The sequence below is a fragment of the Mustela erminea genome, chromosome 12 (genome assembly GCF_009829155.1).
Source record: "Mustela erminea isolate mMusErm1 chromosome 12, mMusErm1.Pri, whole genome shotgun sequence".
In the NCBI taxonomy this organism is placed as follows: Eukaryota; Metazoa; Chordata; class Mammalia; order Carnivora; family Mustelidae; genus Mustela; species Mustela erminea.
Window position 1 is genome coordinate 26,280,355 of NC_045625.1, and position 25,637 is coordinate 26,305,991.

The 25,637-nt window shown below is 37.4% G+C and overlaps 1 protein-coding gene across 4 annotated transcripts in view; it reads right to left on the reverse strand.

Moving 5' to 3' along the window:
- Positions 1 to 995: 995 nt before the first annotated feature.
- Positions 996 to 25,637, reverse strand: part of FKTN (fukutin) — a 62,283-nt gene continuing 37,641 nt past the window's right edge. For 3 of the 4 annotated variants that reach the window (XM_032307898.1, XM_032307899.1, XM_032307900.1), the window contains exons 8-10: positions 24,971 to 25,104; positions 23,403 to 23,530; positions 996 to 2,651 (exon numbers count right to left, since the gene is read on the reverse strand). In XM_032307898.1, coding sequence (XP_032163789.1) covers positions 2,438 to 2,651; positions 23,403 to 23,530; positions 24,971 to 25,104 — 476 coding nt within the window. In that variant the 3' untranslated portion in view covers positions 996 to 2,437. Of the gene's footprint in view, positions 2,652 to 23,402; positions 23,559 to 24,970; positions 25,105 to 25,637 lie in introns of those variants that run through there. The other variant, XM_032307901.1, reaches the window with a different exon arrangement.

A 25,637-nucleotide genomic window follows, 5' to 3' on the forward strand; every position in this document is an offset into this window, starting at 1 on the left:
CCTGTAAAACAGACAGAGTGGACCTCAAAGTGGCCATACTAGGAGAATTGTTGTTGGAATACTCAGGTGAAAAAGAAAATTGATCTGATGAGGTTTGATGGTAGAGCCACTGGACACTGTGCACAGTTAAGGATCGTCAAGGAGGACAGAATAAAGTATGGCTGAACCTGTAGCAGAAGCAAGACCAGCCTTCAGAGTCTGGGGAAAGGCTTTCACACCCTCAAGTCAGGGTAGGAACCAAGCAAGAGCAGAAGCCTGTAAAACCAGAAGGTAGTCAAGAAAGGTCTTTCAGCTGCCAGTGGGCTGTGGAGGGAAGGATACAGAATCTCTGTCAGTGCAGCCAAGATATCTTAGATTTTGGATTCTTCAAGACCTTGGATTCCAGCGATAGATAAAAGAAAAATAACCTAAATAGGGGTGGGTAGGACTCCCTGGCAAACAGTGGAAGCTCCAATTTGTAATGGGCAGAAATGTGTATGCACTTAAGTATATATATACTTCTAAATGCTAAGCAAAAGAAAATGGTCCTCACTAAATGACAGATTTTACCCAGAAACACTATTAGTATCTGATATTTTTTCAATTATGAAAAATGAAATTAGGTTTGGCTATTTAGAATTTGGGTGTGATTTCTATGAGCTAATCTTCCAGCAAAAAGAAGCTGATTACAATGGTCTATCATCTGGGGACAAGTTTACTGGTAATCTGTAAGAGTCCCTGAAAACCCCATTATGTTAGTTATGAAAAGATCCAATGAGTACACATTGAAAGCTTGTCCTAAGAGAGAAAGATCAGTGGTTATCATTTATCAAAAAAAGTTTCTGGTGTTTTGAAAATATAGAGTGGGTGGTTGTAGGTCACTTTTCTCAACTTTGTTTTAGGAAAACTCAGTCAGCCTACTATTCCCTCAGACTCTCTGGTTTCCATTTCTGACACTGTTATGATTCTCTGGTTTTAGAGGAAAGTCTGGGATTTTGTCCAGAAAGTTGTCCAGCTTCCTTTTCTAGACAAAGAAAAAGATAGCAGTGCTTACTGTACCTACATACACCTTTACCTCTCTCTTAGAATATATCATTAAAGTGACTCACGAAGAGATGGAGGAGAGAGGGCCATCCCAGCCCACTCAGAAACATATCTTGAGTGGGGGAAAAGAAAACTGAAGGGTTTTAAATTGGTGGTACTTGATAAAGCTGATAAAGGAAGTCTGAGTTTTCATCCCATCAATATGCAACAGAGAGAACATCTAGATGGAATAATAAGACTGGACACAAACTTTACAAATACCATGACGGAGAAAGCATTTGTCAGATTTGCCACTGACCTTCACTCTGGAGATGTGATATAGTGTAGAGGAGAGGGAACAGGTAGGCTTCTATACCATTTAAATTGGTTTATAGGCCATAAATGAAAGATATGGAGCTGGAATTGATGAATGAATACATGAGTACAGAAGAGTACATCTTAGAAAAATTACAGGTAATTTCTGTTAATATTTTAGTGTTAACATCAAAATTGGGAATACAAGGATTAAAAGTTTAGAAAATATTAAAGTCTATGAATAGCTCATATTTTTACCTAACAGATGGTTGGGAATGAAACAAGTAAAGTAAGTTTTGTGAAATCACAACCCTTTCAAAAGCATGTCTGGTAGCATGATCTTGCTTGAATGATTTGTTAACAAGTGCTACAGAGGTCAGTGAAAATATTCTCACAATGGCTGGAAATTAAAGCACCACACAAGCACAAGCTTCCTTTTCATTCCAAATATGAAAATAGAAAATTAAAGAAATTTGCATATCTTTGACAAAGCTAGAAAGCAGCTCTCATTCTAAGAGAATGATGCTCTGTACTCTAAATTAATTCCATATGGGGCTGCTGGTAAAATGAAATCTGCTTGCATCCTTTCTTGATGCCACCTAAAGTATGATCACTTAAATATTAACTGCAACTCTACAGTCTTAAAAGCAGCACTAACATACAAGCTTAACTGCTGATTACAGGAATGGGTTATTCGTTTTTTACTGGTATATCCTTCATTAACTTTGCCTGATGAACGCATCTTCCAGTCCAAATGTTATCTAACATTTTTGAAAGAATATCATATTCTGTAAGAGCTTCAAAGGGTAAGGGTGTTTCCCTCAAAGGAAAACTGAGATGCTTACCAAAGGAATGGGAAAGAGAGACAGGTATGATGTCACCCATCTCTGCTTCTCCGCTCAAACCTAGCACTGTACCTGGGACAGTGTAAAGGGACTCCTTAACAAAAGTAAAATGAGAGAACTAAATCACATGGCTCAGAAGTTAGGACTTTTCCTGCATCTTCAGACTTGACATATATCTTTGGGCCTACTTGCGTCTGACAAATAGAGATTTATCTTCTTAAACAGTTATCCATCTTTGTGTCAGAAGGGGAATTCTACCATTTCAACTTACTGTCTCAGTGTAACTGGATAACCTCATCCCACTCAGAAACGGGCCAGATTCCATTGGGCTGCACATTGGGGGGAGAGCGCTTCCAGTCCCATGTCTTCACAGGAATCTTCCAGGTCTTACCATAGTTGGCTTCAATGTACTCAATAGTTTCACAGGGCACATGAATCTTCATGTCTACAAACTCAGTCCAGCACAGTGTAAACTTGGGAAACAGGTATCTGTGGCAAAACAGAGGCAATGGGGAGAGGAGTTAGGCTCAACAGTACACGTTCACTCTAAAGAACCCTGCTGCTAGTGCACTCTGGGCCCAAGGAAAGTCCTCCCCCATCAGACAGCTTTGGGGAGAGATACAGTGGACATTTTGTGGTTTCTGACTGTTCAGCACCCCCTTTCTCTTATAATGTTAACAGCACCCTAATCCCAATCCCCAGAGATGGGTAAAAAGGACCCAGGCCTAACCAGTACATTATAGTGACTGGATCAGGGATAGGAATATACACAAATTAGGCAAATAAAAGTCAGCTGTGGGATTTCCGCTGAAACACCAAAGAAAAAGGCATTCTTTTTGCGGAGGTTTCTAAGCTGGTGGGATGGAAGCTGAGCATCTGTTATCTAACAGCAGGGAGAGACTGTCTGAGAATGAAGTCAAAGCCAAAAGCGCCCAAAAGACGGAGGAAAATGATACAGCTCAGAAAACTGTAGGGAAAGACTTGCATTTGGCTGTGGTCATTCCTTAAACATCTCAGGTAAACCAATGAATATATATAATTCTTTTTTTTATACATTTCTAATACTTGCAATTCTTCCTACACAGAGGGAGGCACATGTAGCAGTGTGAAAGGGAACAACTCTTCTAGTCTGCCAGAGAACCTGAATCAACTCTGGCAATACAGGACATTCTCTGACAACAGCATCACATATGCTTGTGCCTTTGAGGCAGGTCTTATTAACTCCTGTGTCTCGGGTTTCACTGTGTTTTTGATAACCTACTTAGCTTAGTTAGCTAAAGAAGAAATTCCCTGGGTCAGCCAGGGTATTCTTCAAACTCCTTTCCTAACTCATACTGCAGTGAAAATTTCTCATGATATGTGAACATGGTAGGATGCACTAAGATGGGTTTTTGAGGAAAGCTTCACACCCCCTCCCCCCTCCTCCAGTGCAGGCATAGAGGTCTAATGTCTGGATGTCCTGTACTTCAACAAGATGTCCCTTAAAGACAGCTATACTAACCACATTCTTCCTGCTCTATTATTTTAGCACCTGCCCTTTTTAAATCTCTGTTCTCAGCCACAAACTTACTTTCTTATTTTTAACAGTTCACACATCATTAAATCCTCATTAAATTCACCACTGCTACTGAGTGACTCTACAGAATACTAAAATAAGCAGCATATGTGTGAGGTGAATCTTCTCTTTCATAACCTGGACTTCCAAGGAAGACAGCAAGCATGACTCCAAGATGCATTCCCAGACCTCTGTCCCTCACATGAACCTACATGTAGTTCCTGGCTTTCTTTTCATCTCAAATGCTAAAGAATCTCTACACCAGCTCAGGCAGTGTTAGTTATTTTACTCTACGTCTAGTGGAACTATTTTAACTAGCAACTAAGTTTAAGAAATTAAACCAAAATATGTTTTTTAAAGGTATTCTAGATCAGTGAATTAAACTCAATATATTATAAAGGAAAGCTAAAACAAGCAGTTTCGTTAGATTTAAGTTTATATTATAGCGCGATATTCAGTGTTGGTGTTTTCTGAGAAATGTTTCTTCTCTTCACAACATGAAAAAAACTTTCAGTAATGAGATTTGAAGTGACAATAGCAGAGATCATAGAACTTTAAATTATCAGAGGATTAAAGAAAAAAGAAACAGGAAAGAGTCAGATGTCAAAGCATAATCATACTGTGGAAATGGGATCTAGCTGGGATGTTCTCCAAGGAAAGGTCAGTTCTCATAATATTCTGCTTTTAAATATCATGTTTTACCACCAGATGAACATAAAGCCATACATGAAAATGAGGGGCTGAACAAATTAAAAAGAAAGCAACAAGTCCCTTCTACCCAAACCAATGGGTGCTGGCAGTTAATAGACAATCCCAGCTGGCTTCTGTGAAAAGACGGCCACAGCAAATCTCATAGCTGAGGAAGAAATAAGATACAGCAGAGCTCCACCATCTGCTGGTCCCAATTTTATTCTGCACACTCATATTCATGGAATTGCTTATTTTGTCATCAGACCAGCCATCCATCATGGGCCTCCCTATCAGATACTGGTCAAAAGAATGTTCACCTGTCCCATCCTATCAAGTTGACATACTCTAGCTGAAATGAGGCAGAAATTACGACCTATCTCCGTAACATAGGGCAGGAAACTCGTCTCTTAAATATTAGCCTCTACAGTCTATCAAAGAGGTGAAAGAAAGAAAAATCAGAGGTCCAGGATAGATACGGTAGATAAGACTACTACAAATTCTAATGAAAGCAGTATCTTAAACAATGAAATGTTCAAATGAATCAAACCATAACATTAAAAATAAACAATGTGAAAAATAATTCAAAGACAATTAATTTAACTCCAATGTTCATTTGTGTTCCTAAAGGGAAACATCCCTAAATCATTGTGGTTTTCTTTTCACTAAAAAATTTTCAATTCAATCAGCAAAAAGAATATTCTAGCTTCCTAGGAGAAGAAGAAAGATAAACCATAAAATGTGAAAGCTGATTGTTAAATAGGAAAGAGGAGAGGCAGAGAGGGGGTAGGTGGCACAGACCACCACATACCATGTACTCTGTCCAGGTTACCAGTAAACAATGACTAAAACTAGAACACACCATGGGTCTGGGACATTACCTTAGCTAAGCTAAGGTTAAGTTTGGCTAAGCAGTGTGTACTTTAGAGCTCTGGGACAGGATCCAAAATGTGAACAGATTTAAATTCAGACTAAGGCAACCCTTGTAAGCTCAAGGGATCTTTTCACACACATACAAATCTTTCCATTCACATTTTCTATGTCATAGCATGTTTACTTCATTTTATCTCTGCCTGAAAGATTAGAATTAAGAGTTGGTTGGAGCTAAAAAAAAAAAGAAAGAAAAAGAGTTGGAGTAAACTATTTCATTTTTTTCCTCACAAAAGTCCTTATAATCTGTAAAACTACTTACCGGTGGTTAGATAAAGTAATCTCATCAGTTTAATTGTACATCCCATAAGCATAATTGCTAAATGGAAAACACTGTTTTTATTATTATTAGTTAGCTAGACTAAGTAAAAGACAGACACCATCATTTATAACTGAATTTGACCTTTTTAAACATAAGTTGCATTAAACTCTGGAAGTGGAACAGCAGAGCCATGTTTTCAAACAAGAATGTTCTACAAAACAACACACATGGTTTATTCTCATTACCAATCCTTAATTTCTTTTTCTTGTGCTATTCCAGTGCCTAAGCCCTCTAGCATTCTGCTTAATAGAGGCAGGCAGAGCACACATATTTTTTTTTTCTTTTTTCCTGATTCCAAATCCATTTTACTCCAAGCTTGCTAAAAGGCCTTTCCCCCACTTTTGGTTAATTATGAAATTTATCAAAAGTTTTTAATGTCATCAAATGATAATGGAGGGTTTTTTCCCTTTGATCTTTTAAACATTTAATGTTGAAAATTGCACTAATACACAAGAACTACAAAATTTGATATAATACATGATCAAGCTTTGCAAATGTTCTATTTATAGCAGACAAGAAAGTATATTCAGCATTTATTGGGTGAAGACTTTTCTATATATCCAATAAATCAAGCTTATTGATTTTCTTCATGTTTTCAATAGTTTACTAATTTCTTCTTTGCCTGAATCAGCAGTTGTTTTTTTTTTTTTTTAAGAGATTTTATTTATTTATTTAACAGAGAGAGAGAGAGATCACAAGTAGGTAGAGAGGCAGGCAGAGAGAGAGGGAGGCAGGCTCCCCCCTGAGCAGAGAGCCTGATGTGGGGCTCGATCCCAGGACCCTGAGATCATGACCTGAGCCGAAGGCAGAGGCTTTAACCCACTGAGCCACCCAGGCGCCCCAATAAATAAAATCTTAAAATAAAATAATTTCTACACCCAACATGGGGCTTGAACTTACAACCTCAAGATCAAGAGTCACACACTCTACCAAATGAGCCAGCCAGGCACCCATATTTGGAAATTTTAAATAATATTTCTATCTAGCAGTAGGTACTATTTGTAATAGCTACTATTGTTTTTAAAGATTTTATTTATTTATTTGACAAAGAGAGAGAGATACCAAGTAGGCAGAGAGTCAGGCAGAGGGGTGGGGGAAGCAGGCTCCCTGCTGAGCAGAGACCCCCACCCCCTCCCTGATACAGGGCGCAATCCCAGGACCCTGAGATCATGACCTAAGCCAAAGGCAGAGGCTCAACCCACTGGGCCACCCAGGAACCCGCTACTATTTTTTAACCTATATATATCACTGTAAGAGTTTCTAATAAAAACCGAATATGTGCAGAATCTCGACCCTCTTCCTACTACACAGAACTTAGATACACTTTACTCCTTCAACACTGAAAAATCATCTCCTCCTCAACTGATTATCATCAAGAGTTTCCCTTTCTAACCTTTCTCTTTTTAACTGCTGTCATTTTTTTATAGACAATGGCTCACCAATTTACTGACATATTGTACACACTTTTTTGTTCACCATTATGTCATATATATTATGTCTTCCTTCTGTGTTCTTTAATAGATCTTTAAGCATGGATCTCTGAGACGTGAACTTTCTTAATCTTTTTACACATGTAAATGTCTTTACCTTGACCTCCCTCTTGAATGTTAGTTTTAACTGCATATAACTTAGTTATTTCTCCTCAGCTTTTGAAAAATAACCTCCATTATCTTCTGGCCTCTATTGTTAAAGAGGTATATTTGCTGCTCCTTTGTGAACAATCTGTTTTGTCTATAGCCTGAAAACAAAATTTTTTTAAAAGATTGTATTTATTTGAGCACCTGGGTGGCTCAGTTGGTTAAGCGACTGCCTTTGGCTTGGGTCATGACCCCAGAGTTCCGGGATCGAGTCCCACATTGGCTCCCAGCTCCACAGGCAATCTGCTTCTCCCTCTGACTTTTTCCCCTCTCTGCTCTCTCTCACTGTCTCTCTCTCAAATAAATAAAAACAAATCTTAAAAAAAAAAGATGTATTTATTTATTTGAGAGTGACAGAGATAGTAAGAGAGAGCACAAGTGGAGGAGAGGGAGTAGCAGGCTACCTGCTCAGCAAGGAGACCGATGCGGGGCTCAATCCCAGGGTCCTGGGATCATGACCTGAGCTGAAGGCAGATGCTTAACTGAATGAGCACCCAGGAGCCCCCAATTTTTGTTTTTGACATTACAGTTTTCTTAGGAATTATCTAGATGTAGATTTATTATTTATCCTGGTTATCTGTCTTTAATTTGGGAATTCTATTTAAATACTGCTTTTTCACCATTCACTCCAATTTCTTTTAGCTCAGCTATATCTTTTTAAATTTTCTTTGATTTTTATATTTATTTTTTATATTCATTTGAGTATAGGTGACCACAATATTACGTTTCATGTGTACAACACAGTGATTAGACAAGTTTATACATTATGCTATGTTCATCACAAGGGTAGCTGCCTTCTGTCCTAATATATTGGCATTCTATTATTATTGACTATATTCCTTAAGCTGTGCCTTTTATTCCCATGACTTATTCATTACATAATGGAAGTCTGTATGTCCCACTTCCCTTAACCCATTTTGTCCACCTCCCCATAGCCCTCTTCTCTGGCAACCTTCAGTTTGTTCTCTGTATTTATAGGCCTAATTCTGTTTTCTGCTTGTTGATTCATTTAGTTTAGTTTGTTTTAGATTTCACTTAAGCATGAAATCATGCAGTACTTGTCCTTCTCAGTCTGACTTATTTCACCTAGTATAACACTCTCTAGGTCCATTCATGTTTTCTCAAATGGCAAAAGCTCATCTATTTTCATGATCGTGTAATATTCTACCGTGTGTGTGGGTGTCTACGTGTGTATACTCTTTATATCTTCCTGAGACATTTGTTTATTGATGGACCCTTAGTTTGCTTCCATATCTTGACTATCGTAAATAATGCTGAAATAAACAGGGGTACATATATCTTTCCAAACTAGTGTTTTTGTTTTCTTTGGGTAAGTATCCAATAGTGGAATTACTGGATAAGATATTTCTATTTCTAATTTTTTGTGGAAACTCCATATTGTTTTCCACAGTGGCTGAACCAATTTACATTCCCACCAACAGTGTATGAGGGTTCCTTTTTCTCCATATGCTTGCAAACACTTGTTACTTATGTTTTTTAATTCTGACAGGCCTAAGATGAGAGCTCATTGTGGTTTTTGATTTACATTTCCCTGATACTCAGTGATGTTAATTAGGTATATCTTTTAGACATATTCATCGGTGATTTGTACTGAACCAAAGGGAATGTGGCAAAGTGAGGAATTACTGTGCACAGTAAGCCATTAAGTCCCTACCATCAATTTTGCCCAATTCTCTAAGAATTGCAATCTATTGAGAACCGAGGTTACAGCATACTGACTAGCATTTTTTAAATGATCTCTTCCACTAAGCCCCTCTAATTCTACCACAGAAAACACAGAAGCAAAAAGTAATACTGAAATGGCTAATATACTTTTCAGAGCCTAAACTAGAACATAATCGTTGAGATCTTCATTCATCCCATACTCCACTCCTATCCCAAACTTCTAACATATAAGCAATATACACAGCACATACATGTTTTATAAAATAAAATTCTACCCACTGAACCTCATTTTCCCACTAACTTCCGTGGAAATTGAGTGACTCCATTTATCCTACTGACTTTTAAACTCTGCTATGCAGTTTCCATAAGACATTACTACTGATTATCCGTACCATAGGAGAAACAAGAAAACATTTATATCATCAATGAGTAGACAAATTAAAGCTTGCATAAGTAGTTGTTACCATGTAACACTTGAATGTAGCTCCATGACTATATCAAAAACTATCCATTTAAAGCATGCTCAAAACTCTTTTTTAATGCCAGAAACAAAGCCCCAGGACATTTTTTTTTTCTTTTTAAGAATCTGAGGACTTTTGGGGCGCCTGGGTGGCTCAGTGGGTTAAGCCGCTGCCTTCGGCTCAGGTCATGATCTCAGAGTCCTGGGATCGAGTCCCGCATTGGGCTCTCTGCTCATCAGGGAAGCCTGCTTCCCTCTCTCTCTCTCTGGCTGCCTCTCCGTCTACCTGTGATTTCTCTGTCAAATTAATAAATAAAATCTTTAAAAAAAAAAAAAAAGAATCTGAGGACTTTTGATACTTCTTTTATTTTTTTTTAAGGTTTTATTTATTTATTTGAGAGAGAATGAGAGAGAGAGCATGAGGGAGGAGACGGTCAGAGGGAGAAGCAGACTCCCCATGGAGCTGGGAGCCCGATGCGGGACTCAATCCTGGAAGTCCAGGATCATGACCTGAGCTGAAGGCTGTCGTTCAACCAAATGAGCCACCCAGGCACCCACCCCAGGACATTTTTATTTCTACTGTATAACTTCCAAAAATTAGATCTATAGTTTATCAACAATCAGACTTAGCTGTGCTTGCTTTCTCTCAGACACTGTTAATAGTATTTCTCTTTGGATCTAATAGATAATTTTAAAAAGAGATTAAATTATGATTTCAACTTTTATACTAAATTAAAAGAGCTTGTTTTATTTTGAACTCAGATTACCTAATTTGTCAAATCAGATGCAAAAGGCTCAAAGCTTATCATTGCAATTAAGCCTGCCTTGATCAAATTCATCCCTCTGGTCTCAGGTATCCCTCTATTTTAGTATGTAATCTTGGGCTCTTTCCTCTTCACATTGGTTTTCTAAGTCATAATTTTTTTATGATTTCATTTATTTATTTTAGAGAGAGAGAGCGTGCTCATGAATGCGGGGAGGGGAGAAGCAGGAAAAGAGAAATAAGCAGAATCCTCACTGAATGCAGAGCCTGATGTGGGGCTCAAGCCTATGATCCTGACATCATGACCTGAGATGAAATCAAGAGCCAGACACTTAACTGACTGAGGTCACCAGGTGCCCCATAAATTTTTTAAACGTGTAAGTAAACTTTTTTTCTAAATACATTTTTTGAGAAGTAATTTACATTTAACAAACTGAACCCATTTTAAGTTTTGACAAACACATATACCTGTGTAAATACCACAGCAATTAAGACACAGACTACTTCTACCACCCTGCTTCCCAAAGGTCCCTGTGCTCTTTGGCAAGTCATAGAGTAGATCCACCCTGGCCCCTAGCAATCACTGATCTTACTATATCCTTTATTGGTTTTGCCTGTTCTACAATTTCAAATACATGCAGTTACATAGTATGTACTCTTCCTATCTGACTTCCTCCACTGAGCATATTTTGGAGAGTCATTTATGCTACTGCATATATCAGCAGTTCATTTCTCTTTACTGTAAAGTAGTATTTTATTGCCTGAGCATAGTATAATTTATCTGGTCACCAGAAGATGGACATTTGGGTTGTTTCCATTTTTCTGGCTTCCATGAATAAGAATGCTACAAACATACATGTCAACTCTTTTGGTGAAAATATGTTTTTATTTCTCTTGGACGACTACCTTACAAAAAACTTTATAGAATTACATTCAAACAAGACATATGGCAGTCTTTAAAAATATAATTTATGTCATAAATGAATGGTCTTCCATTTATTCATTCTCAGGTAATTTTTTTCAGCATTTTTTTTTAAAGATTTTATTTATTTATTTGACAGACAGAGATCAGGCAGAGAGAGAGAGGAGGAAGCAGGCTCCCTGCAGAGCAGAGAGCCCGTTGTGGGGCTCAATCCCAGGACCCTGGGATCATGACCTGAGCTGAAGGCAGAGGCTTTAACCCACTGAGCCACCCAGGCGCCCCTTTTTCAGCATTTTTATTTTTATTTTATTTTAAGTAATATCTACACCCAATGTGGGGCTCAAAATTAGAGCCCCAAGCTCGAGACTTGAGCAGCCAGGCGCCCCTGAGGTAATCTTCTCTTAAAAAACAAATAAGCAAAGATAACTAAATAAATAACTCCCACTTCTGTACCTTGCATACAATTACCATATAAAATTCATTCAAAGTTCTTCCCTCAATGATATACTTTGTACCTGCTACCCACTAGAGGTTTGGAGATATAATTAAGGAAACCTAAGACAATATATCTGTTGTAAGATATGAAGGCATAAACAGAGTAGGAAATGTGAATCGTTTTCAGAAAGGCCAATGTTTCAAATATACTAATTTAAAGAAATAATCTTTGCTCACAGGCTGAGTAAGCACAGAGTGTGGCCGCAGACCAGGGAGACAGGAATGATTAACTGCTTTTCTCTGAGAGCACAACGAGGAGAGGGGACCCCCCCTCCCCAATCTTCTCCGGGCCAGAGTCTGGGAGGACACCATTTTCATTCTCGTCCTCTAAAACTACACAGAAAGCCTTCAGAGAACCAAAGCTACTGAGAGCAAACCAGAGCAGATTACTTAGCCTAACCCCTAGCAAAGGTGGTGCAATTCTGCCTGAGGCAAAAACATTTGAGAATCACTGCAACAGACCTCTTCCCCAGAAGATCAACAAGAACAACCAGCCAAGACCAAGTTTACTGATCAATGAGAACTGTAAAACTTCAATGCTAGAGGAATACAGCACACAGAATTCATGGCTTTTCCTTATGATTCTTTAGTCTTCAAAGTTAGTATTTTTAATTTTCATCATTTTTTTCTGTTCTTTTTATTTTTCTTCTTTGCTTTTTTTTTTTTTTTTGTAAGATTCTATTTATTGGGGCACCCAGGTGGCTCAGTAGTTAAGCATCTACCTTTGGCTCAGGTCATGATCCTGGGGTCCTGGGATTGAGACCCGCATCAGCTCCCTGCTCAGTGGGAAGCCTGCTTCTCCCTCTCTCACCCCCCTGCTTGTGTTCCCTCTCCCACTGTGTCTCTGTCAAAAAAAAAAAGAAAGAAAGAAAAAAATTCTATTTATTTATTTAACAGAGACAGCGAGAGAGGGAACACAAACAGGGTGAGTGGGAGAGGGAGAAGCAGGCTCCCCACTGAGCAGAGAGCCTGATGTGGGGTTCCATCCCAAGACCCCAGGATCATGACCTGAGCCAAAAGCAGACGCTTAATGACTAAGTCACCCAGGCACCCCTTTCTTCCCCTTTTCAACCAACTTATCAATATCAATACCTTTTTAAAAAAACATTTATAATATTTACTTTTAGAGTTATATTCTATCCCTTTATTGTATTTAACCTTATTTTTTGTACATATATAAGTTTTTCTTTCTTCAAAATTTTGGGATACAGACTTTTATACCCTATATCTACTGCATGGCTTTTTCTATTCACCCACTTGATCATATTCTCTCCTTTTTTTTTTTTGAAAAATTAAATTTTTCTTCTTTCTTTTTTCAGCCAACTTCTCAATTCCTTTATAAAAGTCTTTTTAAATTTTCATTTTTACAGTCATATTCCATCCCTTCATTGTATTTACCCTTATTTTTGTATATATACAAATTTTTCTTTCTTTAAAAATTTGGGTGTCAGTTTCTTAGACCAAAATACACCCCAAATCTAGTGTATAGCTCTGTTCTGTTCACCAGCCTGATCATATTCTTCTTTTCTTTCTTTCTTTTTTTTCTTTTCCCCCCAGTTGTGGGTCTCTTCTGATTTGTTTAGTGAATATTTATCTAGGGTTGTTGTTATCCATTTAGCATTTTATTCTCTCATTTATCTGTTCTTCTCTGGACAAAATGACAAGATGTAAAAATTCACCTCAGAGAAAAAGGACAAGAGGTTGTACCAACTGCCAGGGAGCTAAACAACATGGACATGATAAGTAAGATGTCAGAACTAGAGTTCAGAATAATGATTATAAAGATACTAGCTGGGCTTGGAAAAAGCATATAAGATACTAGAGAATCCCTTTCTGGAGAAGTAAAAATCTAACCAAGTGGAAATCAAAAAAGGCTATTAATAAAGTGCAATAAAAAAAATGGAAGATCTAAGTGCTAGGATAAATGAGGCAGAGGAAAGAATCAGTGATATAGAAGACCAAATGATGAAGAATAAAGAAGCTGAGAAGAAGAGAGATAAATAATTGTTGGATCACGAGGGGAAAATTTGAGAGGTAAGTGATACCATAAAGTGAAACAATATTAGAATAAATGGGATCCCAGAAGAAGAAGAAAGACAGAGAGGGACAGAAGATATATTGCAGCAAATTATAGCAGGGAACTTCCCTAATTTGGGGAAGGAAACAAAGATCAAAATCCAGGAGGCACAGAAAACCCCTCTCAAAATCAATAAAAATAGGTCAACATCCTGACATCTAATAGTAAAACTTACAAATCTCAGAGACAAAGAGAAAATCCCGAAAGCAGCTTGGGATAAGAGGTCTGTAACCTATAATGGCAAAAATATTAGACAGGCAGCAGACCTATCCACAGAGACCTGACAGGCCAGAAAGGACTGGCATGATATATTCAGGGTACTAAACGAGAAAAATACGTAGCCAGGAGTACTATATCCAGCAAGGCTGTCATTGAAAATAGAAGGAGAGAAAAAAGCTTCCAGGGCAAATAGAAACTAAAAGAATTTGTGATCACCATACCAGCCTTACAAGAAATATTGAAAGGGGTGCTATATGTGAAGAGAGAACCTAAAAGTAACATAGACCAGAAGGCAACACAGACAATACATGGTAACAGTCACCCTACAGACAATACAATGGCAAATTCATTTCTTGCTATAGTTACCCTGAATGTAAATGGGTGAAATACCCTAATCAAAAACACAGTGTATCAGACTGGTTTTTAAAAAAAAGACCCATCCATATGCTGTCTCCAAGAAATTCATTTTAGATCCAAAGACACCTCCAGATTTAAAGTGAGGGGGTCGGGGCGCCTGGGTGGCTCAGTGGGTTAAGCCGCTGCCTTCCGCTCGGGTCATGATCTCAGGGTCCTGGGATCGAGTCCCGCATCGGGCTCTCTGCTTGGCAGGGAGCCTGCTTCCCTCTCTCTCTCTCTCTGCCTACCTCTCCATCTACTTGTGATTTCTCTCTGTCAAATAAATAAATAAAATCTTTAAAATAAAATAAAATAAAAAATAAAAAAATAAAGTGAGGGGGTAGAAAACAACTTACCATGCTAATGGACATCAAAAGAAAGCTAGGGAGGCAATCATTGTATCAGACAAATTAGATTTTAAACCTACGACTATAATAAGAGATGAAGGAGGACACAATATCATACTTAAAGAGTTGGTCCAACAAGATCTAACAATTTTAAATATTAATGCCCCTAACATGGGAGCAGCCAAGTAATAACAAAATCAAAGAAACACATCAAAAATAATACAATAGGGGACTTTAACACCCCCCTCACTAAAGTGGACAGATCATCTAAGCAAAAGTTCAACAAGGAAATAAAGGCTTTCAATGACACACTGGACCAAATGGACATTACAATATATTCAGAACATTCCCTCCCAAAGCAACAGAACTCACATTCTTCTCCAGTGCACATGAAACATTCTCCAGAATAGATCACATACTGGGTCACAAATCAGGTCTCAACCAATACCAAAAGATAGGGATCACTCCCTGCATATTTTCAGACCACAGTGCTTTGAAACTGGAACTTAATCACAAGAGGAAAGTTGGAAAGAACTCAAATACATGGAGGCTAAAGAGCATTCTACTAAAGAATGAATGGGTCAACCAGGAAATTAAAGAAGAATTTTTAAAAATTCATGGAAACAAAAATGCCAAAACTGAACCAGGAAGAAACAGAAAACCTGAACAGACCCATAACCAGCAAGGAAACTGAAACACTAATAAAAATCTCCCAACAAGAGCCCAGGGCCAGATGGCTTCCCAGAAAAATTCTACAAAACATTTAAAGAAGAATTAATAACTGTTCTTCTGAAACTGTTCCAAACAATAGAAATGGAAGGTAAACTTCCAAACTCATTTTATGAGGCCAGCATTACCTTGATCCCAAAATCAGACAAAGACCCCACCAAAAAGGAGAATTACAGATCCATATCCCTGATGAACAGGGATGCAGAAATTCTCACCAAAATACTAGCCAATAGGATCCAACAGTACATTAAAAGGATTATTCAGCACGACCAAGTGGGATTTATTCCTGGGCTGCAAGGTTGATTCAACATCCACAAATCAATGTGATATAATACATTAATAAAAGAAAGAACAAAACCTGTATGACACTCCCAATAGATGCTGAAAAAGCATTTGACAAAGTATAGCATATTTTCTTGATCAAAACTCTTTACACTGTAGGGATAGAGGGTACATACTTTAATATCAAAGCCATTTATGAAAAACCCACAGTGAATAACCTACTCAATGGGGGAAAACTGAGAGCTTTTCCCCTAAGGTCAGGAACATGGCAGGGATATCCACAATCACCCCTGCTATTCAACACAGTACTGGAAGTCCTAGCCTCAGCAATCAGACAACAAAAAGAAATAAAAGGCATCCGAAATGACAAAGAAGTCAAACTCTCACTCTTTGCAGATGATATGATACCTTATGTGGAAAACCCAAAAGATGCCACTCCAAAACTGCTAGAACTCATACGGGAATTCAGTAAAGTGGCAGGTACAAAATCAAAGCACAGAAACCAATTGCATTGCTATACACCAACAAGAAGACAGAAGAAAGAGAAAGTAAGGAGTCAATCCCATTTACATTCATAACCAAACCCCTAAAATATCTGGGAATAAATCTAACTGAAGAGGCAGAGAATCTGTACTCAGAAAACTATAGAATACTCATGAAAGAAATTGAGGAAGATGCAAAGAAATGGAAAAATGTTCTGTGCTCATGGATTGGAAGAACAAATATTGTTAAAATGTCTATGCTATCTAGAGCAATCTACACATTTATTGCAATCCCTATCAAAATACCACCAACTTTTTTTCACAGAAATGAAACAAATAATACTAAAATTTGTGTGGTAACAGAAAAGACCCTGAGTAGCCAGAGGAATGTTGAAAAAGAAAACCAAAGTTGGTGGCATCACAATTTCAGACTTCAAGCTCTATTATAATGCTATAATTATCAAGACAGTACGGTACTGGCACAAAAATAGACACATAGATCAATGGAACAGAATAGAGAGCCCAGAAATGGACCCTTGACTCTTGGTCAACTAATTTTCAACAAAGCAGGAATGAATGTCCAATGGAAAAAAGACATTCTTGTCAATAAATGGTGTTGGGAAAATTGGACAGCCAGATGCAGAAGAATGAAACTTGGCCATTTCCTTACACCACACACAAAAATATGCTCAAAATGGCTTATAGACCTAAACATGAGACAGGAATCCATCAAAATCCTAGAGGGGAACACAGGCAGCAACTTCTTCAACCTCAGCCACAGCACCTTCTTCCTAGAAAGATCATCAAAGACAAGGGAAGCAAGAGCAAAATGACCATTGGGACTTCATCAAGATCAAAAGCTTTTGCACAGCAAAGGAAGCAGTCAACAAAACCAAAAGACAACCGACAGAATGGGAGAAGATATTCACAAATGATGTATCAGATAAAAGGCTACTATCCAAAATATATATAGAACTTATCAAACTTAACACCCGAAGAACAAATAATCCAATCAAGAAATGGCCAGAAGACATGAACAGAAATTTCTGCAGAGAAGACATCCAAATGGCCAACAGTCATAGGAAAAAGTGCTCAACATCACTCACCACCAGAGAAATACAAATCAAAACCACAGGGAGGTACCACCTCACACCAGACAGAATGGCTAAAATTAACCAGTCAGGAAATGACAGAATCCAAAAAAGGGAAAGTCTCTAACTGGCTATAGGCTTATTATGATCAACAGAGGCCAGAAGATATAGGGAGTCAACCTAGAATTCTGTAATAAACCAAGCTTTTATTGGGAAAAAAGAAAGAAAGAAAGAATCCAAATTTGCCTTTTTAACTTCCCAGCTATAAGTACTAAAAAGGCAAGTGTATTTTTGAGAGCTAAAACCACAGGAGCCTGGCTGGTATCAATCTATGAAGCTGAGAGAAAGTATGAGTGGGGATTCAACAACAAACTCTCATTTTTAGCTTCTGGTAAAGCAAAATGACTAAAAAACCGGGTGGATTGACCTTATGGCTCTGATTCTCCAAAGAGAAGATAGGTTGGATCAACACATTAATCTGACATCACCTTATCATCTTAACAAAACAAATACAATTAAGAACTGACTTTGGTTTCATGAAGGGCCCAGGTCTCACTCAGCTGCAACAGATTTGCCAGGCCTGATTCTATCTTTAACTCAGAAAGGACAGACAAATCAGCAGATGTCCTCAAATAAGGGATGAGAAAAATAAAGGGAAAAAAATCTAGGAAAAAAAAAAAAAGGACATTCAGAGGAAGGGGATATTATTTCCCGTTAGAGATACTGAGGAGCAATATCAAAAAAAGACAACTCAATGCCTTTGAATGGGTAGAACTGGGACATGTGATGACATATAACTTGATATTACTTAATGACATACTTAAAATTTTTGTCTCAAATAAAGTTGCAAAAGGCTGGGTATCTAAATTGCAAGGCGGTATCTTGGGTTAGACCCTATAAAAGAGAAAAAAGGATTGAGGAAGCCATACAACTTTTGAGTCCTAAGGAGTCAAAGGAAAAAGTAGAGACTGAGGGAATAAAATCTTGGACTTTACTAATATTAGAACATTGCCGACTTACCCTTTCTACTTCTTAAACAACACAAACAATAACAATTTCATTTCTAGGAATCTAGTCAAGGAAACTCCCTAATAAAGCTTTTACTTTAAAAGACCTTAGAGTTTTTAATTAGGAAAAAAAAATAGGAACAGCCCAAAGAGGAAAATAGTTAAGCAAAATTATTATCAGGACTTTCTCCATATTCCTACCAAGTCTACCTAACAAACTTCTTTATTTTTAAGCCACACTTCCTTGCTGTTGCCTCTAGACAGACTTTGATTTGGTATCTCAATTATATACAACACATACTTCAATTATTATACACTACTGATAAAGTACTTGAATCATTTTTTTCTTGGTCCACATTATGAGAACGTTGAGAGCAGAACCTAAGTATGTCCACGTGAGAATCCTTAGCACACAGAGTTAGTAAATACATTCTGCAGAAATGAAACATTACATTATATCAGAGCCACACCTGGACAGGAGTCTAGTCCCAGAGAACAAATCCAAATTTTCTGAAGATCTGTCTAATAAGCAGAAACTACAAATATCAGTTGGGGGAAATCGGAGGAGGAGACAAACCAGGAGAGACTGTGGACTCTGAGAAACAAACTCGGGGTTTTGGAGGGGAGAGGGAGTTTGGGTGAGCCTGGTGGTGGATATTAAGGAGGGCACATATTGCATGGAGCACTGGGTGTGGTGCATAAACAATGAATTTTGGAACACACACACAAAAAATAAAATTAAATTTAAAAATTAAAAAAAATTTTTTTTAAAGAAGACATAAAGAACCACTACTATCCCAGGGGGTAGCATATTTCCTATTAGAGGATAGAGGTAGCTATATTACCCTGATAATATCACTGAATAGAAGGTCTATTTTCATACAAGGATGAGGCACAATATGATAGATCATGCTGACACACACATTATCTACACTTTAAGAATTTAGGCTCTGAAGTAATATGGCCCCACGTCTGAGTCTTAGCGCTGCCTTAATTTCCACATCTATAAAATGAAGGTGAGAAGATTAAGATCTCCCTCATAAACTTGTGAAGATTAAATGAGATGATGCATATAAAAGCTTGGCATTGTGCCTGGCACATCGCAAATACTCAAAGTTAATTTTTATTATTACCTCTCCAACTTCTTGCCTCTACTTGTATCTGCTGATTCAGATGGGAAAGAAAGAAATATCCCCATGAAACCTGGGCAGTATCTGCAGAAACTGTGAAGTTGTAGAATAAAACATCACATCCTGGTGGCACAGGTCACTTTTTATTACTAGTGACAGGGACTCCAGAGAAGAAAAGTAAGTATAAAAAATTCAGAGACCTGGGACGCCTGGGTGGCTCAGTCAATTAAGCCACTGCCTTCGGCTCGGGTCATGATCCCAGGCTCCTGGGATCAAGTCCCGCATCGGGCTCCTTGCTCCACAGGGAGCCTGCTTCTCTCTCTGCCTCTGCCTGACACTCTGCCTGCTTGTGTTCTCTCTCTCTCTGACAAATAAATAAATAAAATCTTAAAAAAAAATAAAATTCAGAGACCCACTGCAGTAACTAATCCAAGTTACCACTGTGTTGAAGGTCCCATGCCTTGTGTCAGAGCAACACAGTAGCAGTAATAGTAATAATACTATTGTAATGATAGTGGCAGCAGTAATGTTTATAGATCACTTCCTATGTGCCAGGTACTATTTTTAAATGCATTTCATGTATTAACTCATTCAACCTATTAAGTCTTTGAAATAAGCATGTAGGCTGAAGAGTCCAACAGCTCTGGAGTTAAATCTTGGTCCTGCCATTAAGGAGCAAGCTACCTTACTTTTCTGAGCGTTAGTTTCCTCATATCTAACTGGGAGTGAGAACTTCTAACCCACATGGATAATGTAAGGACTGTTTGAGATAACAAACACAAAGTACCCACCATGTGCCAGATAACCAGCTGATACCCTAGTAGCTGTGTCTTTATTATTGTTACATTAACATTATTGATAATGTTAATATTATCATTACATCTGAGGGCCAAAAACTTCATTCTGCAGGCATGCTGAGAGAAGTTTCAAAAGGGGGAACGTTTTTCTTCCTTTCTAAGTTCCTCTTTAGTCTGTTTTTTTTTTTTTAAATGGTAAGTGTTCTAAGATATTATTAAGCTTTTCTCAGAATTAACTATACATGAATACAAGTAAAATATTACACAGATAAGAAGACCTTTAGACTAGCTTTAAAAGTTGGGTTTTTTCTTCCCCCCTCTAGGAACAGTATTGGTGAAAATACTATAGTTCCTTCAAGTAAACAGTGCTGAAAAGAATGAAAATGGCATATGGCTGGGGGAATCTTCCAAAGAAACTACTCTACACAGCCATCCCCTGTTCTTTTCTCTGCCTTTTAAGGTCACAGTAACAGGATAGAAAATCTGGGACTCACACCATCTGTCCAGACAGTTCCATCACTGCTCATTTCTCTTGTTAAATAATCAGAACACTTCACACTTCCCAAACACTGCTACCATAAAGAGCAGTTAAAGCAGAATGAAAGAAGTTCTTTCTATGCAGAAATGTAGTGGTTAGAAATGAACCATTCTTTTGAAGTTTGTGCATTTCAGATCATGTCAGTGAAGAAAGAAATCCAAGACTTAGAAGGAAAATTTAAGAATAACAGAATTATAATAATGGCTCTAGAAAGTATCTTTCTTAGAAAATAGGTGACATCCTCATACGAGTTCTTTAAGAATAGATTTGGCAGTTTAATACTGAGTTAATTACATAGGTATCTAATCTGTAAGTTTCTCATAAGACTAAGAAGAGAAATTATTTTCTTTATCCCTGTCCTACTAATACAGTAGTAGTAATAGAAGCTAGTAATTACTTGGCACTCAGGAGATCTTTAATTCTCTTCAAAATGCTTTTTGTGTATTAACTCACTTAATCCTTAAAGCCATTCCATGTAGCAATTTCTTTTATTATTCCCATTTTACACTTGAGGAGACTAAGGCACAGAGAGGTTAAATAACTTGCCCAAGGTAATACAGATGGTAAGTATAAAGCCAGGATTCAAAAGCAAGCAAATAGGCTCCGTCCCTTTCCTTTCTGTGCTACATTACAGTTTTTAAAGAAGCCTCTAAATTATATGTTAAATTCAGCTTTTGTGTGTGTGGGTGTGTTTTTAAAGGTTTAAAGGTTTACTTATTTATTTTAGAGAAAGAGAGAGGGAGCTCAAGAGGAAGGGGCAGAGAAAGAGGGACAGAAAATCCCAAGTAGATTCCATGCTGAGCGCTGAACCTGATGCAGGGCTCCATCTCATGACCCTGAGGTCATGACCTGAACTGAAACCGAGAGTTGAACATTCAACTATTTGAGCCACCCACGCACCCCCAAATTCACCTTCTTTATTATATCTGAATAAAACAACTACAACTGAATGTCATAAACACTTACCCCCATTCACCTAGCCACAGTGAGAATGTCAATTAATACATTCTTTAACTTATTAATTTCTGTCTTATATTCAGAGCTTACCCAGCATGAATTTGTTATTGTCATAAAGCAAAATAATTTTTCATATTAAGTAAAAGTTTCAAGCATATGCTCTGGGGTCAATGTCAATTTGGGGATATATTTATGACTTTGAGAAAAAGGTTTGGATTATTCTCGAACCTCCAGAATTTAACAGTATATGAAGACTCCTTGCCTTCAAATAAAGATTCAGCAATACCAAAAGGGTGTCGATGTAGCCGGGAGAAACCAGTCTGAATCCAGCATTTCTCTTCCATGTCACAGAACACTCCCCACTCAGCTCAATGGCTCAAATTTATTCAATGATAGAAGCTCCAATCTCAGCTAGTTAGTGAGGCAAATTGAAGCTTCTGCTCATGTAACTATCATAATAATGAGAATAATGATGATAATCACTTTAGTTAATCATAATAATAACAATGATAACCATCATTTACTGATTAACTTAGTAAGTGCTGAGCATTATGCCAGGTGCCTCATATCATCAGGTATACTGGGGGGGCAGTGGGAAGCAGTGGTTAAAGGACAGGCAGCTGAGTCCTTCCGTTATTTGCTATGTGGTCTTGAACAAACTACTTACTTTCCAGCCCCTCACAGAATACCTGCCTCCTAAGATTGTTTTGACGATCAGACGTGTTAACACGTGCAAAATGTTCTTAATAGTCAAACGCACAGTAGTGCTACCCAAACTTAACAGACTGGGAGCTTAATGTTCAGAGAAAAGCTAAAGGCCACAAATAGGTTAGGGTCCAGCGAAGGCCCCCAGCTCTGCCTGACTCCAAAGCTCATGCTCTTTGGGTTCTCATTCCCATTCATTCACCTCTCCTCTGTCTCTCAGAATTAAGAATAGGTCAACTGCTTCATAAAGGAGAGCGTTGTTACTCTAATGTCATTTTTGTCTTTTCTCATCAGAGTTTTACTGTAGCAGCATTAAAAAAAAATGTTAAAAACGTCAATCTAACATACTGTACTCCATCAATTCCAAGACATTTCCCCCACCCAAATTTTTCCATCTGTGAATCATGTGTCTTAGAATTATAATTGGCAGTATTTTTCCTTTCTGAGTAGCACATAAAATAATGGTGCATCTTACAATCCGTGTCATCTTACGTTTGACAAAATATGGTAGCTGTTAAGCTCAACGAGTATGCTTTAAGGATCAGCCCTCAGTTACTGTTGAAGGCACATTCCAGACCTTGCCGAGCATTCCTGGCCTCAGACTTCAGTTCCAGTTCATTTCACTTAAACTTCACTTGACTATCTCCTTCCTATGGACCCTACCCATTTCCATCAAATTAACATGCTTCCATTAACTCTAATACCCAATCAGTGTTTCGGCTAAGGCTCTGGGCTTGGTTTTTGTGTTCCTCGTTTTGGTTTTCCCTTTCTGATGACTCGAGAGCTTCTAATCTTAATGACTCTTTGGACTGAAGTCCCAGGGGCACTTCCTCCTCTTACACTGTCCTTATAAATAGTCCATACTTTCCAAACATAATTGGGCTTTATGGGTAAACTGAGACAGTATTAGCTAAGAGTGAAGCTGTGACAGTCTTTCATTTGTTTCTCATTTTCAGTTACTTCCTTATTTCTACCTTCCTAAGTTACTTCTCTAGACCCTTTTATAAGTACTTATCTGGTTCATACTTAAATTTTTTTCCTGTTTTGGCCTGGGTGCCTCCATTCCACATATGGTCAGTCTCTTCATAGAAGAAAAAAATGTCGAGTTTTATATCATCTTTTCCTTGGAAAGATAGTTCCAAGCTGTCCTCTACCTAGGATGAAGATGAAAACCTTCACAGACTGAAACAAAGGAAATATATATTCTTTGAAAAATTTTGTTTTATATAGAGAGAATACTGATTCTAAGATAATATGTTTTTTCAAGCTGGAACATCTCTGAAATTGGGATTTATCAGTAGCATGCCAACATTTGATTTCTTTCTTAAATGCATATAAAATAATGTTACTTCTGACAATTAATGCAAACCCAGAGTAAATGACTTACAGTAGCTAAATTACCACTCTGCAGAACATTCTGTTACTGAGCCTCTTTCTGAATAAAGGAAAGAAACCAAAGAAAAATAACTCCCTTTAATAATCAAGTAGAACTATTAGGAAATAAGTCTCTCATCTCAATCAATAATAAGTACTTAAATAAATGTGACATCATAGAAACCTACCAATATTCCATAAATTATATTATATGAAAAAAATAAGTTAAAGATACAAAGAATTCTGAGAGCATTTCCCTAAAGAAACTTAACCTACAAATAATTATGTTCTCATTAGACGTGGTGCATCTGTCTTGTTATAGTACTAATCACATAATAATTATGTAGTTATTTTTTCCCAATTAGACAGTGAACTCCTCAAAGATAAGTACTGCGACATACTGATCTTTGTGTCCCAGGTGCAGAGTGCAGTGCCAGGGAGAAAGTGAGTATAAACATTTGCTGCATGCCTAGAGTTCAACTGCTTTGACTCTGACCTCTGGAGAATATTTTATTAAATTTTTTTAATAAACTAGACTAATTACAATAAAGAAGTAATTTTTCAGTATTAAACACACTTCTACTTGCTTTCCAGGACAACACTTTCCTGGGAACAACCAAATTAAGAGTAAGACGTCATTTGAAAAAAAAAAAAAAAAAAGAGTAAGATGTTTGCAAGGAATCATGGGCTTAGGGCATAAAAATCAAATTGTCTAAAAAGAGATTTCACTTAAGTCATGATGACCTACCTATTCCTAGTTCAACTCTGAGAAAATTGCTATAACCCAGAATATGTGAGATAAGTAAGAAATTCAAGTACTATTTGAAATGATTCTGTTTCTAACCCTTAGCCCCAAAGGACCATTTCATATTGATGATAGGATGCCTAAGTGAATATAAAATTAAGTGACTTATGAGAAACATTATAACTTTAGGTAGGGTAGGTGAGATTCTTAATAATTGTATTAATTTTACATTATATGGTATATTAATTATATTGTAAGAATTCAAGACCCTTTCCCCTTCTCATGGTCAACAGTAAGCCAGATTTTCTAGTTTCCTTAAGTAGTGCAAAAGTCATATAATAAGCTTCTGCTGAGCTTATCCTGGCCAATACTGAGTGATACACATGTAACATTCTTAACCATCTCTGAGCTGTTTAATATAAACTTTTCTTTTGAGACATGGTACTTATGAAGTAAAGCAATTTTTATTACTGACCTTCCCAAATTTGTGTTTGAGTGGAAGTCCTACATCCTGAAATGCTGAAATAATATCAGATTTATAATCTTGTATAAAAATTCCTAGGTCAACATCTTTACTATATGGAATAATGTTGCATTGCCGATACCACCCTAAAAATAAAGAAGAAAAAAAAAGAAAATTTTTTTAAAATTTAAGTTTGGAAAAAATTAGTCACTATTGTATAATCTTTGTAAGAGTGGATTTTATTTCTTAAGGTATTTCTTAAGATTAGACTTACAGTGCTTTACCAAAAATATTTTTAAAAGATTAAATCCCAAACTAAAATCTGTGGTTATAAGAAGCCATCTGTTGAAGAACATTCCTTTCTTTTTCTCTTTCTTTCTTTCCTTCATTTTTACCGTGCTGAAGACTTAGTATCCTCAAAAATTTTATGATGTATTCTAATTTCTAAATAAACTATTAGTTTTAATAATGTTAACTGGGCCAGGACGCCTGGGTGGCTCAGTCATTTGGCCTGGGTAGGTCAGTCGGTTGGGCATGTCAGCTCAGGTCATGATCCCAGGGTCCTGGGATCGAGTCCCACATCAGGATCTCCACTCTTTGGGGGGCCTGCTTCCTTCTCTCTCTCTGCCTGCCTCTCTGCTACTTGTGATCTCTGTCTGTCAAATAAATAAATAAAATC